This window comes from Aythya ferina, assembly GCF_964211825.1.
Source record: "Aythya ferina genome assembly, chromosome: W".
NCBI classification, from domain to species: domain Eukaryota; kingdom Metazoa; phylum Chordata; class Aves; order Anseriformes; family Anatidae; genus Aythya; species Aythya ferina.
This window is the reverse complement of record NC_140313.1, coordinates 8,582,723-8,598,684: the sequence shown is the minus strand read 5'-3', so window position 1 is coordinate 8,598,684 and position 15,962 is coordinate 8,582,723. Positions and strand designations below refer to the sequence as shown.

The 15,962-nt window shown below is 50.6% G+C and overlaps 1 protein-coding gene across 1 annotated transcript; it reads right to left on the bottom strand.

Annotated features, from left to right (window-relative positions):
• Positions 1 to 6,625: 6,625 nt before the first annotated feature.
• Positions 6,626 to 10,220, bottom strand: LOC311426342 (adenosine 5'-monophosphoramidase HINT1-like). The gene is made up of 3 exons (XM_084502791.1): positions 10,010 to 10,220; positions 7,676 to 7,781; positions 6,626 to 6,971 (listed from the first exon to the last, which is right to left on the bottom strand). Exons 1-3 carry the CDS (start codon positions 10,153 to 10,155, stop codon positions 6,717 to 6,719), a joined length of 507 nt encoding a protein of 168 aa, XP_084358917.1. The 5' UTR covers positions 10,156 to 10,220; the 3' UTR covers positions 6,626 to 6,716.
• Between the last annotated feature and the right edge of the window lie 5,742 nt (positions 10,221 to 15,962).

The window sequence follows — 15,962 nt, the reverse complement described above, 5'->3', positions numbered from 1 at the left end:
GCTCTCTGCTTTTCCTTCTCATCTCCCCTCCGGAAACACACACCTCCAGGGCCTCCCGCAGGAGGGCCCCCCAGTGACTGTTCACTACATCCCCCCACCTTCTGGAGCATTTTCTGCATATCTTGCCAGGCTTTAATCACACAATGAACTTTCAAGAGCCCTTGGGATACCGGGTCCTCGGGACTCATCCCCGAGTACTTTCTCATTCTGACCCCAAGTCTCTCATATGATTTCTGTGTTGCACACTATCCTTACTCCAGCCAGGATTGGCAAGTGGGTATTTCTGCTCTGCCGGTAGTACCCCTGGTCCCGGAGGATGAGCTCTTTCCCATTCTTGTATAGCAGCTCTCCTCCTGATCATTCCCATCTCTTTCCCTGTAAACAACATACTTATAGGCATAATTCCCTCCCCCAAGAGTATAAGTCAGGTCCTAGGAACTGGTCTATTTGTTCAGCTAGGCTGTTGGGGTCCTCGAATAAAGACTTCCTCTCCTTCTTAAAAGTCCTAACCTCTCTGCTGCTAAGGAGGGGGGGTAGTTCACCTAAGAGGATACACCGTTAGTGTTAGTACTGTTAGTGCCAGGGAAGGCAAAATTCTCAATATATCTTCTACCTTGTTCTAATTCTTGACAGAGCCTAGAGTACGATCCTTCTTTAGGGACAGTGTTAACTACAGTCCCTGTCTCCCTTCCTGGAGTGACTGCTGCTGCCACGGGTACAATATTAGGATTATAGGGAGCATAACTTGGCTCCTTCTCCGAAAAAGGAAGCTTATTGTTTACACATAAACGTAAAGCCTGAATTTTCATCAGACCCGTATTTTGGCCAAAATACTGCTGTTTCCTTAATTGGTTCTTTTGTCCAGACTGATACACAGTATTTAATTTTTTTTCTCCCCTTCTACAATCTCCTCTAATTTTGGGATTACGTTTCCAATTTCTTATCATTCTTCAGGAAGAACTGTTGGTAGGCACTCCCCCAGGGATATTTCCCATTTTTCCTAGCCCTTGTCAGTGTGCTGCTACAGAAATTTCCCTCCTGCAGGGTACCTCACACTAACGTTCCGATTCTGGAAAATGGGGGTGTACTGCCAAGCACTTCCCCGTGCAAGGGCTACCACACACCTATGAATTTACCAGATTCCCTGGTGTACTTCCAAGCACTTCCCCCGTGCAAGGGCTTACCGTACACCAAATTTCCCGAGACTCTTCCTTTCTCTTCCTTATCTCACGCTTCGTCCGTCTCCGGCCGCGCCCCTCACAGAGCCACGGAACCGTGGAAAAGGACTCCACACTCGCTTCGTACAAAAGTACGTCTCAATCACACATCACGCAGAGTCTCACCCAACCCCCAAGGCAATACTTAACATTTCTTACCTTGGTCTGTGCACAGAGTTACCGGATCAATTAGCAAACCCGGAGTGCCTACCTTCTTCTCTTTCCCAGTACTTCACGGATCCCGCCTCTTTAATCAGTCTCGGGCCCTCTGTCAGCTCTCCGCAGAACCGCCACCGTCGATGCACAGGACCGTTGAAATCAGCGGGGCATGCTTTCCTCCTGCTGCGGCGGTGGGGCTCCCCGGTAGGTGACTGGATCCCGGACGAGCCCCCAAATTGCGAGAAACACTCCATAGCCAATAACTTAGGCTCAGGCGAGGATCTCAGTGAAGTAGTAATTTACTCGCGATTGATTGCAATGGCGGGCGCCCCACAAGCAGGAGAGCGCACCTACTAGTTCCAAAACACAGTTTATATGCTTTTTGATGACAGGACCCTCCCCTGTTTCCCCACTGAGGGGGTAATCCAGGGACCTTACTTAAAGATCACCTAATTCCAACCCCCCCTCCCCACGCCCTGGGCAGGGACACCTTCCACTAGACCAGGTTGCTCAAAGCCCCATCCAACCTGGCCTTAAACACGTCCAGGGACAGGGCATCCACCACTTCTCTGGGCAACCCGTTCCAGTGCCTCACCCCCCTCTCAGGAAAGAATCGCTTCCAACTATCCAACCTAAGTCTACCCTCTCTGACTTCAAAACCATTACTCCTGGCCCTATCGCTCCTCTCCCTGGCAAAGAGTCCCTCCCCAGCTTTCCTGTAGGGCCCCCCCCCCCCCTTTAGGTACTGGAAGGCCCCTCCAAGGTCTCCCCGGCGCCTTCTCTTCTCCAGGCCGAACCACCCCAACTCCCTCAGCCTGCCTTCCTAGGAGAGGTGCCCCAGCCCCCGGTCATCTTCGTGGCCCTCCTCTGGACGCCTTCTAGTACGTCCACGTCCTTCTTGTGCTGGGGACCCCAGAGCTGAACACAGTACTTACTCTAGGTGGGGCCTCACAAGAGCACAGCAGCAGAGAGGGAGAATCACCTCCCTCCACCTGCCGGCCACCCTCCTTTTGATGCGGCCCAGGATACGGTTGGCTTTCCGGGCTGCAAGCGCACGTTGCATTGCCGGCTCCGGTTGACGAGCTTCTCATCAACCAACGCCCCCAGGCCCTTCTCCTCAGAGCTGCTCTCAATCCATTCTCCGCCCAGCCTGGATTTGTGCTTAGGATTGCCCCGGACCAGATGTGGGACCTCACGCTCGTAGCCCCAAGCGTTATTTATGACCCTATCAGCTCCACCCCAAAGGCGCTGGTGGCTTTTGGGCGCTGCTCCCTGCAGGCAAATCCCCGCTTTTGCCAGGGCAGGCCTTACCTTTTCAGAACTTGCTCCACAACCTTCCCTGAGAGCCCCACTTCAACTGCTGGTGTTTCCGAGGGGGAAAGCTGCACCTCCCGTGCAGGGGGTGGCGGGAAGGAATACAAAGCCTGCGCTCAGCCCTGACGCATCACAACTGGGTTTCTGCTCAGCTGGGGAGGAAGCTTCTGGAAAACTAGGCAGCGCCCCCCGAGGCTGCCCAAGCGTGGTCCGCGGTGCCCTGCAGCCGCACGGAGAGCGGAGCTCAAACTGGCCCGACACGGCGGCAGGGACGCGGCCGTCCCCACACGTGCAGTTCCTGCCTGAGGAGGCCACAGCGCTTCTGCCTCTCTGACAGGCTTGGAGGGTAATGACATCAGAATACGCTCGCTTCAGTTTGAGCTTCCAGGCGGGCGCTACTGCCATCGGGATGGCCCACGGGGACGGGGCTGGGGGCAGGCAACCACAGGCAGCTTTAACATCTCAGTCCTCCCCGTCGGCCATCTCCCAGCTACCACGTGGGCCAATCAATGTGACCAGACACCAATTCACCCAAGGCAACAAAAATATTTACAAAGCTACATCTCTCTTCATAACTGTTTGTTGTTTACGGCTGAAACCAGTCCTGGGATAGGATATGCTACCTGGACCGAGCAAAGCCTTTGATGTGGTCCCTCACCACATTCTTCTCTCTAAATTTCACAGGTAGGGCTTTGAAGGATGGACTGTTGGGTGGATAAAGAATTGGTTGGCTGGTCGCGGCCAAAGGGTTGTGGCCAATGGCTCTATGTCTGGGCGCAGGCCGGTCACAAGTGGCGTCCCTCAGGGGTCAGGCTCGGGACCGGTGCTCTTCAACACCCTTAGCAATGGCATAGACGACGGAATCGCGCAAGTTTGCAGATGACACCAAGCTGAGCGGTGCAGTCGATACAATAGAGGGAAGGGATGCCATAAGTGCAAGGCGTTGACCTTGGGCTGGGGCAATCCTAGGTATCTCTATAGGCTGGGAGAAGAAGAACTTCAGAGCAGCCCCGCAGAGAAGGACTTGGGGGTCCTGATGGACGAGAAGCTGGACGTGAGCCAGCAGCGCACGCTTGCAGCCCGGAAGGCCAACTAAGTCCTGGGCTGCATTAAAAAAGGGGTGACCAGCAGGGAGAGGGAGGAGATTCTCCCCCTCTACCCTGCTCTTGGGAGACCCCACCCGGAATACTGCGTGCAGGCCTGGGGCCCCCAGCACAAGAAGGATGTGGAGCTCTTGGAAAGGTCAGTCTCACCTCTGTCCCTGAAAAAGCTGTTGGAACAGCTTGTTCCGGATGCCATCTCCAAGCCACTGGAAGAGAAGAAAGTTATGAGGAGTAGTCAGCATGGATTCACCAAGGGGAAATCGTGCTCGACCAACCTTGTAGCCTTCTATGATGGAATCACCAGCTGGGTTGATGGAGGGAGAGCAGTGGACGTCATCTACCTTGACTTTAGCAAGGCTTTTGACACTGTCTCCCACGACATCCTGCTAGCAAAGCTGAGAAGGCGTGGGATAGACAAGTGGACGGTAAGGTGGGTTGAGAACTGGCTGACTGGCCGAGCTCAGAGGGTGGCGATCGGTGGCGCAGAGTCCGGCTGGAGATCTGTGACTAGCGGTGTTCCCCAGGGGTCGGTGCTGGGTCCGGTCTTGTTCAACATCTTCATCGACGACCTTGATGAGGGAATAGTGTCCACCCTCCGCAAGTACGCCGATGATACAAAGCTGGGAGGAGTGGCCGACACGCCAGAAGGCTGTGCTGCCATTCAGCGAGACCTGGGCGGGAAGAAACCAAATGAAGTTTAACAAGAGCAAGTGTAGAGTCCTGCACCTGGGAAGGAACAACCGCATGTATCAGTACAGGCTGGGGGATGACCTGCTGGAGAGGAGCTCTGCGGAGAAGGACCTGCGGGTCCTGGTGGACGACAGGTTGACCACGAGCCAGCAGTGCGCCCTGGTGGCCAAGAAGGCCAATGGGATCCTGGCGTGCATTAAAAGGAGCGTGGCCAGCAGGTCAAGGGAGGTGATCCCCCCCCTCTACTCTGCCCTGGGCAGGCCTCACCTGGAGTACTGTGTCCACTTCTGGGCTCCCCGGTACAAAAAAAGACAAGGATCTCCTGGAAAGAGTCCAGCGGAGGGCAACAAAGATGATACGGGGCCTGGAGCATCTTCCCTATGAGCAAAGACTGAGAGACCTGGGTCTGTTCAGCCTGGAGAAGAGAAGACTGAGAGGGGATCTTATCAATGTTTACAAATATCTTCTGCGTGGGAGACAGTGGGATTTCGCCACCCTCTGTGCAGTGGTTAGTGGGGATAGGACAAGGGGCAACGGCCTGTACTGGGTCTGGCTGGGACGTTAACTTTCCCTGCAGCAGCCCATACAGTGCTGTGCTCTGCACTTGTAGCTAGAACAGCAGTGGTATCACACCAGTGTTGCGTCTACTGCCGAGCAGCGCTGGCACAGCATCAGGACTCTCTCTAACCCTCCTAGGGGGTGGGCAAAAAAGCAAGAAGACAAACATCACCAGGGCAGCTGACTTCAACCAACCAAAGGGATATTCCATACCGTATGATGTCACACTCAGCAATAAAAGGTGGAAACAGGAAGAAGAGGGGAAGGCTGGGCTCTCGTTGTGAAAACGTCGGTCTTCCTCCCAAACACCGGCTACGCACGTTGAGGCCCTGCTTCAAGGACGTGGTCAAGCATCGCTCATTTGTGGGAAGTAGAGAGTAATTTCTTTCCTCTGCACTACTTCCACGTAGCCTTTATTTGTTTTGGTTTTTTCCTTTTTTCCCTTTCCCCCTTTCTTTTCCCCTTTAGTTACATTGTTTAATTAATAATAATAATCATTATTATCAAGGAAGGATCATATAGGACAAGGGGGAATGGTTTTAAACTAAGACAGGGGAGATTTAGGTTAGATATTAGGAGAAAGTTTTTCACTCAGAGGGTGGTGAGGCACTGGAACGGGTTGCCCAGGGAGGTCGTGGATGCCCCATCCCTGGGGGCTTTCAAGGCCAGGCTGGATGCAGCTCTGGGCAGCCTGTTCTAGTGGTTGGCTAACGAATCAAGTTTCTTTATGAGGAACGGAGTCACAAAAATCATTTCATTTAGCAAGTTTCAAACACTAAGAGTATTTAATAGCATTTTAACGTTCCCACGCTCCAGTAAGCCTTGAATGTAATCGCAATTAAACAAGGAGCAGAGCGAAGCCAGAGGTCTAACAAAGCACGAGAGGTGATCGCATTTAAAAGCCTTATGGTGCCTTTAGCTAATCCTTCTTCTAGTTACTGAACAACGGACTTCGTTTAGGGAAAAAAAAAAAAAAAAAAAAAAGACACTAAAAATAAACACAAAAAAAAAATAAAGAGAACGGCAGCCGAGTCTCGAACTTATCAGAAGCCGACTCAAGCATCCCAGAGCCTTCTACATCCTGTGGGAGGAATTCCTTCTCAAAGTTGCGAAACCCACGAGGAGGACCGAAAAGAAAGCGGTAGCAAAACTCCTAGGGTAGTCAAGAACAGGCTGACAAGCACCTGTCAGAAATTACACCCGGTAGAGTTTATTCTGCCTCCTCCTCGGGACAGGGGCAGACAACAGACAATGCCTGGAAGCTTTCTTCCAACCTTATTCTTCTCTGGTTCTACATCTGCCAGTCCTCAACTCGGCTATTTCGCAATAAAAGGGCACGCTTTTATTCGGGAGCAGGGGGAAGATAGCAAGGCCTCAAACACACAGCACATCCTAGATCGTCTTAGGAAGACAGAGACCCACAGGACCGCCGAGCGCTTCTAGCTTCGCGTTCCAAATGAATGGGCAAACCACCACCTACACGACACTGTCAACGGACCAAAACATTCTGCGCACGTGCGCTCCAGGGAGACGCCGTTTTAACTTGCGGAACTATTTCCATCGGTAAGACACGCAAGACAGAGGTGATATCCCCATGCTCCATCTTTATTGTGCAAATGCTGCTCAAAAGCTCTTTATTACCCTCCACAGACAGCCGTCCAAAAAAAATAATAAATCAAACCTCAACAGGGGCTAGACTGATGGGCAACATATGAAACCTATTCGGCGGCGACCCGTACGCGTGCAGTGACGCCTGCGGTGCAAAAACCTTAGCCGGGAGGCCGGCCCAACTGACCGCCACCCAGAATACATAGATGTACACGATAGTCTGAAGGGCCCGAGGGTGGGCATTCACAGCCATCCGGAATCCATTGGTCAGGTCCAGGTTAACAGCACACTTCTTGCCAACAACCACGAAACGCCCAAGAAGCTGGAAAAAGGAAATAACGTCACCTAACGTGCTGTGCCACGACGCACAGAATGAACGCGAGCGGAGAACCACCCACAGAACACGGTTAGCTAATCCTTCACAATTCAACCGCCGCTCTTTGAATTACCCTCTAGACAGTAACAGACTACAAAACAGTCACAGAAGCTGAATTTGTCTTGGGGCTTAAAGCCCCCGTCATAGCTTCGGGCAACGTAAGCCACTCTGGCGGAAAATAAAAGCTTCACGGTGCCTTTTCTCTTGCGTGGGCTCACAGAGCCTTGGAACTTGACTTGCATAGCTAACAGCGAAACAAACACCCAAGCGCCGCTCAACCAGCTTTCCCTTTCCTCGCCTCTGACCTGCCCAAACCCCAAGCCCTCTTCTGCATAGTCAAGGCACCACCCCCGCTGTCCGGAAACCGTGAAAACGGGCATCAGACCGCACGCCGGAACAACGCTGCTTTTTGCACTGCAAGCGCGTAGCTGGAGACGAGCATCGCTTTATATCACTGCTCTCAGTCAAAAAGCTCAACTCCATTACAAGCTAGAGGCGAAAGACTACAGCATCGGACAACCCCAAATAGCCTACTGTGCGCCCCTCTGCAACAGCCAGAGGAAAAGAGGGGACGGGAAAGAGTCTAGGAAGTTACAAACCTGTTACAGGTACAGCCAGCCTAGCAAACAGAAAGCTCCCACAGTACTCACGGGTCCACCAGAATCGTCTGCTTCACATAACCGGACAACTGCCTTCTCAGGAAGGACTAGGAAAAAACACTGGAGCCTGAGGCGAACTATCACGGAACGCAAGGCACTGGAGGAAGAGTAAACAGTTAAAACGTAGTCGGCTTCAGAGAAAGGCAACAGCTTAAGCAAATCACTATGCCCCACTGAACTCGTCCTACCGAAGCAGATTATCAGGCACCCCAAACGCGCACGACAAAACAGCGATTCTTCTTAAGCGAGCTTTGAATAGGCAAAGTTCTCTACCTTCTACGCACAAGACACACAAGCGGCAAACAATGGCTAACTGTCCTTCGGTTATGTCCAAATATTGCCTCGGCCAGAGGCAGGAAGGCATCTTCAAAGAACCTGGAGTAATCCGGCTGAGGCCGTATTAACTCTCCGTCCTCGAGAACGCCACGTACTCAGGGGAAGGAACGTTCCAAATTAGCCCGTTACGGCTGGACCGATGTCAGACACCTCCAGACCGAGGCCAAGGCACCACCTTCGAAACACGAATACCACCGACCTGTAGGAAACCATCAACTCGCAACTACTTGCGAGGGAACTCCCCAAATCACCAGCAGACAGAAACTGCATACGGCGCCAGAAGCAGGATCCAGCGCGCAAGGTGACGGGGGCAGCGAGACAGCCGAGTACTTCAGGTTAGCGACTTCCGCTATTTTTATTTGTTTTAGATGCGACTGAAACACTGCCGATAAGACTCGATTCCACAGATGCTTTGTACTTCTTACTCACCATCGCCTTTCACTGCACGACAATCGAGAATTATAAGCCTTCCTCACGCTCCTCCCTATAACATCGCTCAACCGTAAAACAGGCCTTCGGTACAGCGAGCTAAGCAAATTCAAGACCATTCGCTAGAGCCAACTACGCTCCAAAAGCGGTTCTAAGCCCCCACCCCCTCCCCCCACCTCAAGTTGAGACCAAGCGAGAAACTGCAACTAATTCGTCCTCCAGGAAACGCGTCGCACTAAGAGCGGTCAGAGTAGGTTGTCTGCTCTCAAGTCACTCATCAGACTCAAGTTAACGGCCTGGTTCTCCAATCAAGCACAGCGTTCAGGTTACATACGTTGCTGCAGCCAGTACGGCCAAGTCAAAACAGACGCGCGTGCGCACACACACACACACACGCACGCACACTCCTCGCGCAGCCTTCACCACGAAGGAGACAGGAAACGCGCCCTTTCGTAAAGGCGGGGCGCTACCGCAAGCACGGTTTCCGGAGAGCAGTTGAACGCTTCCAATACTCCAAACGGGCGGCAGCTGCAACATTACCGAGACCTATTAAGAAAGCGCTGTTCCAAGCAACGCGTCAACGCTTTGAGCAACCCGATCTAGTGAAACACGTCCCTGACCGCGGCAGGCGGGTTGGGCTAGATGATCTTTAAGGGTGCCTTCCAAGCCAAACCATTCTACGAGTCAGCACGCAGAGCGGGCAACGCAGCCCCTTTCACTAAGGGCCTGTTTTCCACGCTGCAGATAAACCCTGCCGTCAGAAGCAGAGGAAATCCCTAACTGTCCTATCTTTAGCATTTCAAACTTAAAAACAGCAACAACGGTTATGCTGGACACTAACTTAGAGTTAACACCTTGCAGATAACATCTGCAATTTTTTCATAACTCTCAGCAGCTGCTCACTTAGTTCCTAGCACGTTGCGGCGCACCAGCATCAGTGAACCTTGCCAGCGTGCTCTTATCACGGTCCACCTCCAGCACGGAAATGAGAGCTGGGAAGCTCTCGCAGCCTGCGGGATTGACTGGTTTCTAGGTGTTTAAGAAAGCTAGGAAAAGCTGCAATTCTTCCCTTTCACAAGCCACTTTGGAGAGAGCGCGCGCTCGTGTGCGCGGTGGGGGTGGTGCCATAACCAAAGCCTAGCACAGCCGAGCCGGGGCGTCTCTAGAACGCTATCACGAGGCGCATCAAGACCTGCATTTCTGCTACGCAGAAACGACTGATTACGGTCACTACTGCGATGCTCACTGCCTATATGCATACAGTCCGAACCCCCAAGGAGACCGACTGCGCCGGCGACCCAGTACGCGCCGTGGCACCCCGGGGGCAGGCACCGAAGAAGCGCGGCGTTTTAGAGGCGCTGCAGTAGAGAGCGCCACGAGCCGGAGAGACCCCGACCGACCGTCCGTCCGTCCGTCCGTCCGTCCCTCCCTCCCGCAGCAAGGCCACCACCCGCCCTGCCGCACTCCCGGGACCCGCGACGGGCCCTCGTTTCAGAGGGCCTGCGAGCGGCCGAGGGAAAGGAAAGGAAGGAAAGACTCGCACAACAACGCCGCGGCTACCTCCTCGTCCACGACCGCTCATCCTCACGGAGAACGTTGGCGGGGACCTCCTTGCCCTTGCAGGCGACCGCTCCGAAAGCTCCGAAAGCAGCGGCAGCGCCGCCACCGGGCCAGGCGGCCTGCGCCCTAACAATCCCGTCGGCCATGACGGCGCCCGCTCGGTACAACGCCCCCTCGCTTCCCGCACTCGGCCCGGCCCTCCGCGGCGCTCATTGGGCCGACAGATCGCCGCCGACCGCCCCCGCGCCTCGATTGGCTGCCTCGCCTGCCCTCTTCCCTTGTCCCCGCCCTCTCGGCGGCTCCGCTCCCGTCGACCCGGTGCTTATCGGCGCTCAGGGAGGTCGCGTGCCCTCGGGGCGCGGAGGGAGCCGACCGGGAGGGAGGAAGTGGGCGCCCGAAAACGGGCTGGGCGGCTCCGCGGAGGGAATCTGGGCCCTGCACGGCTGGGAAACGAGCTCCACAGAACAGGCGCTCCGCTCATAGAATCATAGCGTGGCTTGGGTTGGAAGGGAGGGCGAGAAACACTCCGTAGCCGATAGCTTAGGCTCAGGCGAGGATCTCAGTGAAGTAGTAATTTACTCGCGATTGATTGCAATGGCGGGCGCCCCACAAGCAGGAGAGCGCGCCTACTAGTTCCAAAACACAGTTTATATGCTTTTTGATGACAGGACCCTCCCCCGTTTCCCCACTGAGGGGGTAATCCAGGTTCACAATCTATCTGATGTGGTAATGTTTCTTCACTTATCTGACTTGACACCGCCATTTTCACCTAATTGTCCTAAGGAGTCTGGTTGTCTGCATTTTACGAGGTCGCCTGCTAAGCTTTCTTATCACTGCAAGCATATCTCAGTACCACGTTCCTATCCTCTAAACAGCGGAACTCTGCAAAAACAACGTTTCTATTCCCACAACAGGTACCGCAGGTATTTGCATTCCTTGTATAACCGAGTGTATTGGGCTGGTAAAACATGGAATTATTAAAATCCTCCACATATCCCCCCAGTACAACCATCCCAATTTTAGTAAGCCAATCAACACCCATAAAGCGCGCCCCCCCCCCCCCCCCCCCCCCGATAATCCTCCTAGATCGATTCCATAGCGAGTTTGAACTGGGGCATGTGCAATTTTCTTCGTTTCTTTTACAAGTTCATTTACAGCTTTTCCTTCTGTTGTGGTTTAAGCCGGCCGGCAGCTAAACACCACACAGCCGTTCGCTCACCCTCTCCCCTCCCTCTCTGGGATGGGGAGAGAAACGGGGAAACGGGAAAGCGAAGCCCGTGAGTTGAGATAAAGACAGATAAATAATAATAATAACAATAAAGACAATCATTATGATAATAGTATTACTAATAATAACGTGTATGAAACAAGTGATGCACAATGCAATTGCTCACCACCCGCTGTCCGATGCCCAGCCTAACCCTGAGCAGTCCGGCCCTCCTCCCAGCTCTTGCTACACCCCCAGCCTGCTCGCTGGCAGGACAGAGTGAGAAGCTGAAACGTCCTTGGCTTGGTGTAAGCACTACTCTGCAACAATTAAAACATCAGCATGTTATCAGCACTCTTCTCATCCTAAGCCAAAACATAGCATTCTACCAGCTACTAGGAAGAAACACCTTCATCACCAATCTATAAAACAGCAATTACTAAGGTTAAATTTTCCACAGACTTCTCCTTCTTGTGCAAATAATCCAAAGCTAAGCGATTTTGATACAAAGCAGTCCTCATCTTAGTATTTTGCTTTGCAATTAATCCAAGTGCATCTCCGGTTTTATTTACTGTTATAAATTAGACCACACAATTTACTGGTCTATTGAAATTATTTTATTAATCAAGTAAGCAGACACAAGCAAAACAGCGCTGGGCGGCTGGGGAGTCTCTGCTCCGCAACAGCACGCAACTTCCCTTTCCAGTGTTGCTGTTTTATAGCAGTTGAATTCCGGCTTATCAGGACTTGTTGAACTGGCTGAGGCTGCGCAGTCTATTGTTGAGAGGGGAGGTCGTTATTCCTCTGCTTCGTGTTCAGGTGGGGGTAGTGAAGCGGCAAAAAGGATGTCTTGTGGTAAGGAATTTCACAGAGTCTGGTTTAACTCAAGGATGTTCACCCAACACCCCCTCCTGCTTCCTCCCTTATCAAGGCCATTAAATTTTACAACCTTTTCTCCCCAGCAGATTCTCCAAATTCCTCAAAGACAATGAACAAACCCCCACTAATTTATCACAATCCCCCCTTTTTCTTTTTCTAACGTATTTTGTTCATTGAATTTTTGCAATATTTGCTTGCTGAGCATCAAAGTTTCTGCGTCGTCCTTCTCCTGCTCAAGAGATTCATACTTAGCACGCACGAGCATAAGATGAGCTGCCTCTAATCGGCTTTTCACAACTGTGATTGCTCGATTGAATATACATGGTCCAAAAGTCAGTGCTAATGTAAGTAACAACAAGAGCCCCGCTATGGTTGATAGCAGGGTAGTAAGCCAAGGTGAGTAATTAAACCAGGATTCATACCAATTCTGACGAGCCTCATTTTCCCTTTTGCGTTTTTCTAATCCTTCTCGCAATTTAGTCATTGTATCTCTTACCACCCCAGTATGATCTGCATATACACAACATTCTTCACGTAGGGCTGCACACAGTCCTCCTTGTTGTAAGAAAATCAAATCCAACCCTCTACGGTTTTGGAGTACCACTTCGGATAATGACCTAACCGATTTTTCCAGAGCTGTTATTGACTGCTCTATACGGGCCAGACCCTCATCTACGGCAATGCGTAGAGAAGTAAATTCCTGGCTTTGTTTTATCAGGGAAGCAATTCCAGTTCCTGCACCTGCAGCCCTGAGAGCCATTAAAGTGGCTAAGGTGACGGCCGTAATAGGCTCCCTCTTTACCAGATGGTATTCAGCCACTGTGTGATGGGTATACATATACTCTTCAGTGTGGTATAGAATCCTTGGTATAATGACCACCTGTACACAAAAATCATGAGATGTGCTAAACAATTTTAAAGATATGCAAGGAGTGACTCCTAACGATGAACATACCCACCTAGTGTTATTTGCAGGAATTAACCATTTGTGTGTTTGGTCCATTTTTTCAGTGACATGGCACAGATCATTTTTATCTCTTGGAACTGTGCCGATACATCTACCTTTTCCCGTAACTTGAGTCAAAGTTATCCCGATTTCCTGACCCCAACTGCATTTGGAAGGATTTAACTCATTTGAATATTCAGACCTCCCCATATCTCCTATAGCTTCATAATATGGGGGCTTAACACTTACACATAGCCAGCACCCTTCAGTTATCTCAGGATTAGTTTGATTTAGTACCTGGAAACTAGCATTTATAACTTTCCACATACTACTCTCGGGTACGACCCCCTTTTTTTTTTTTTTTTTTCACAATGTTTGGAAGCAGTGTGGGAAAGGATAACTCTGTCGACTTACTAGAAAACACTGTAGTAGGTTGGGCAGTCCCAGGTATATTTACAGTCTGGACAACCAAACCTTCCCCTAGTAACTCTTTATTAGGCCCGACTACCTTGGAAGTCTCGGGTTTTCCCTTCTTTATTAGTATGAGTCCTCCCCTATCTGTTCCGTGTTCGTAAAATCTGACATTTTTCCTAGTACCCAGCTAGTATCGTCCGAGTTTGTTAGATTTATATATAGAACCTTGCAAATTTCTTTATTTCCGTGGAAGGTTCCTGTATACCCTATACCATGCCCTCACCACCTGCAACGGAGATCCAATAGTCGGTTACAAGCTTGCAGCCCATATCCCACTTGTAAGAATTTATCCCGACCAGCCCCGAGTGTCCAGTCTGTAGCAATGGTTTCACACCCCCGGTATGCACAATAATACACGTTCAGGCATTTACAGTACCCCCTTCCCAGGTTAGAACTTGGGCAGAAATAAAATCCCATACATTCCCAGCATCGGGGCCTCGAGATCAGCTGACATAGTGTAGAAGTAAAGCTTGGCCCCCCCCCCCGATGTTATCTGGGTTGCAATAACCTGTTGATCTTCGAATCGACTTAAAGTCCATTTAAAAGGTTGGTGGGGGTGGTGTTGAGTCGCTACGCAGGATGAAATCACTGCGAGAACCCCCAAATGCCGATAGGAATGGCTGAGGCCCATGTCTTTCCCCACTTATTCACTCCTCTGCCTCACTCGTCAGTTGGGTTGCAGCCAACTACGAGGTTTTAGTTCTTCTCGGCAGCAGTAGTGTTCTTCAGGGGAGAGCCTCTACCTTAACCCACGGTACCTATCGAGTTCGTCGCAATGTGAGCTTCAGGTCTTTGTTTCCTGGAGCGATCTCCCACTTCTTGTCACAGATGGGTCCTTTAACACGGCTGGCATGCGTCCATCCTTTCTCCGCAGTCCGGACGGCTGTTTCTGTAGTAAGCAAAACAACATAGGGGCCTTCCCCATCGTGGTGTTAAAAAAAGTCTCTTTCCAAGTCTTAATTAGAATTGAGGGTGATCAAGTGGCAATTCCAAGTCATAGGGCATACCATATAGCATTTCAAAAGGAGAAATTCCTACATCAGTTCTGGACTGCGTCCATATGTTTAACAGTGCAAGGGGTAAGCATTTTACCCAAGAAGCCTTAGTTTCCAGCATAAGTTTTGTTAGTTGTTTCTTAATTTCACCATTCATTCGCTCTACCTTTCCAGAAGAGGAGGGGTGCCAGGGGCTGTGAAAATCCCACTCAATCTCTAAGGCCTGCTTTTATCCTTGCAGTAAAGCTTTACACCCATTCAGTCACGTGGTCAATTAGGACAAACAAGTAACTCAGTAAAGTCTACCTGTATATTTTGGAAAGGTCAAAGCCCTGGCTCCCGTCCCCCTCAAGATAGGTTACAGAAGACCTTTTTATTTACCTTTTGACACATAGTACATCCTCTGCATGTGTGCTTCCCTAAAGTATATATTCCTACGCAGACATGCTTTCTTAGAACATCACACATTGCTTGCACCTCCCAGTGACTCTTCTGATGTAAAACATCAGAAGGATTATAATCAAAGTTTACAATTTATTAAAAGAATAGAGGTAAGCAAACGGCGCTGGGTGCGCCGGGAGTCTCCGCTCCACCTAGTCGCACACCCGTTACATCAAGATGCTGATTTTTTATGCTCCTAGACTAATACATATTCATTACTATTTCTAAAAAAAAACCACAACGGAGTTATTATAATTAGTTCCGGAATCTGAACCCTCCTACTGGAGCATGCGTATCAGTCTCTGGTGGTCCCTCTGGGGGTCTTCCATGATGAAGGCTCATAGTCTTCCCCTCCGGCTTTTTTTTTCTTGTCCTTCTTCTTTGTACTCCTTGGCTGCATGTCAAAAGCTTGCACAGCGTTCCCTGCGAGCTTTGTCTTTTAGCCGTCCTTCAGCTTTTCCCTTCTCCTTAATCTCCTGGCCAGATATCAGGGGCTTGCATAGTGTCCCGTTCAGAAGCCAGAACAGTTAGCAGTTGTTAGCACTTGTTCTGAAACCCCCAGGTACCAGAGACTTCAAGGAAAGAACATACGAATACATTCTCCTTCAAGCTCTCTATTGACACGCATTGTTAAAACATTCCTCACAATCCCTTATCTTCTTTTTAATATCCTCAATTCGTTTCTCTTTTTCAACTTTTGTCATTAATAACTGGATTTCATCAGTCCGTTCTCAGAGGGTCCAATTCTTAAGCAGCATAATTGACATATCCCCTTCCTTTTTTAATGAAGTCATTACAAATGTACTATTTATCATCCGGCGCATCAATAATGTAAAGCAAGGTATCATACAAGGTATGAATAATAACATCATTACAGCACATAAAAATAAAAATAACATCCTTTTAACCCATGGTCCACCAGGCAGCCATGAAGTTTAGTTTAGTTTCATTTAGTTTTCCACACCCCACCCCCCCCTTCTGCTAGTAAATAGCAGAACAACATTCTATGTT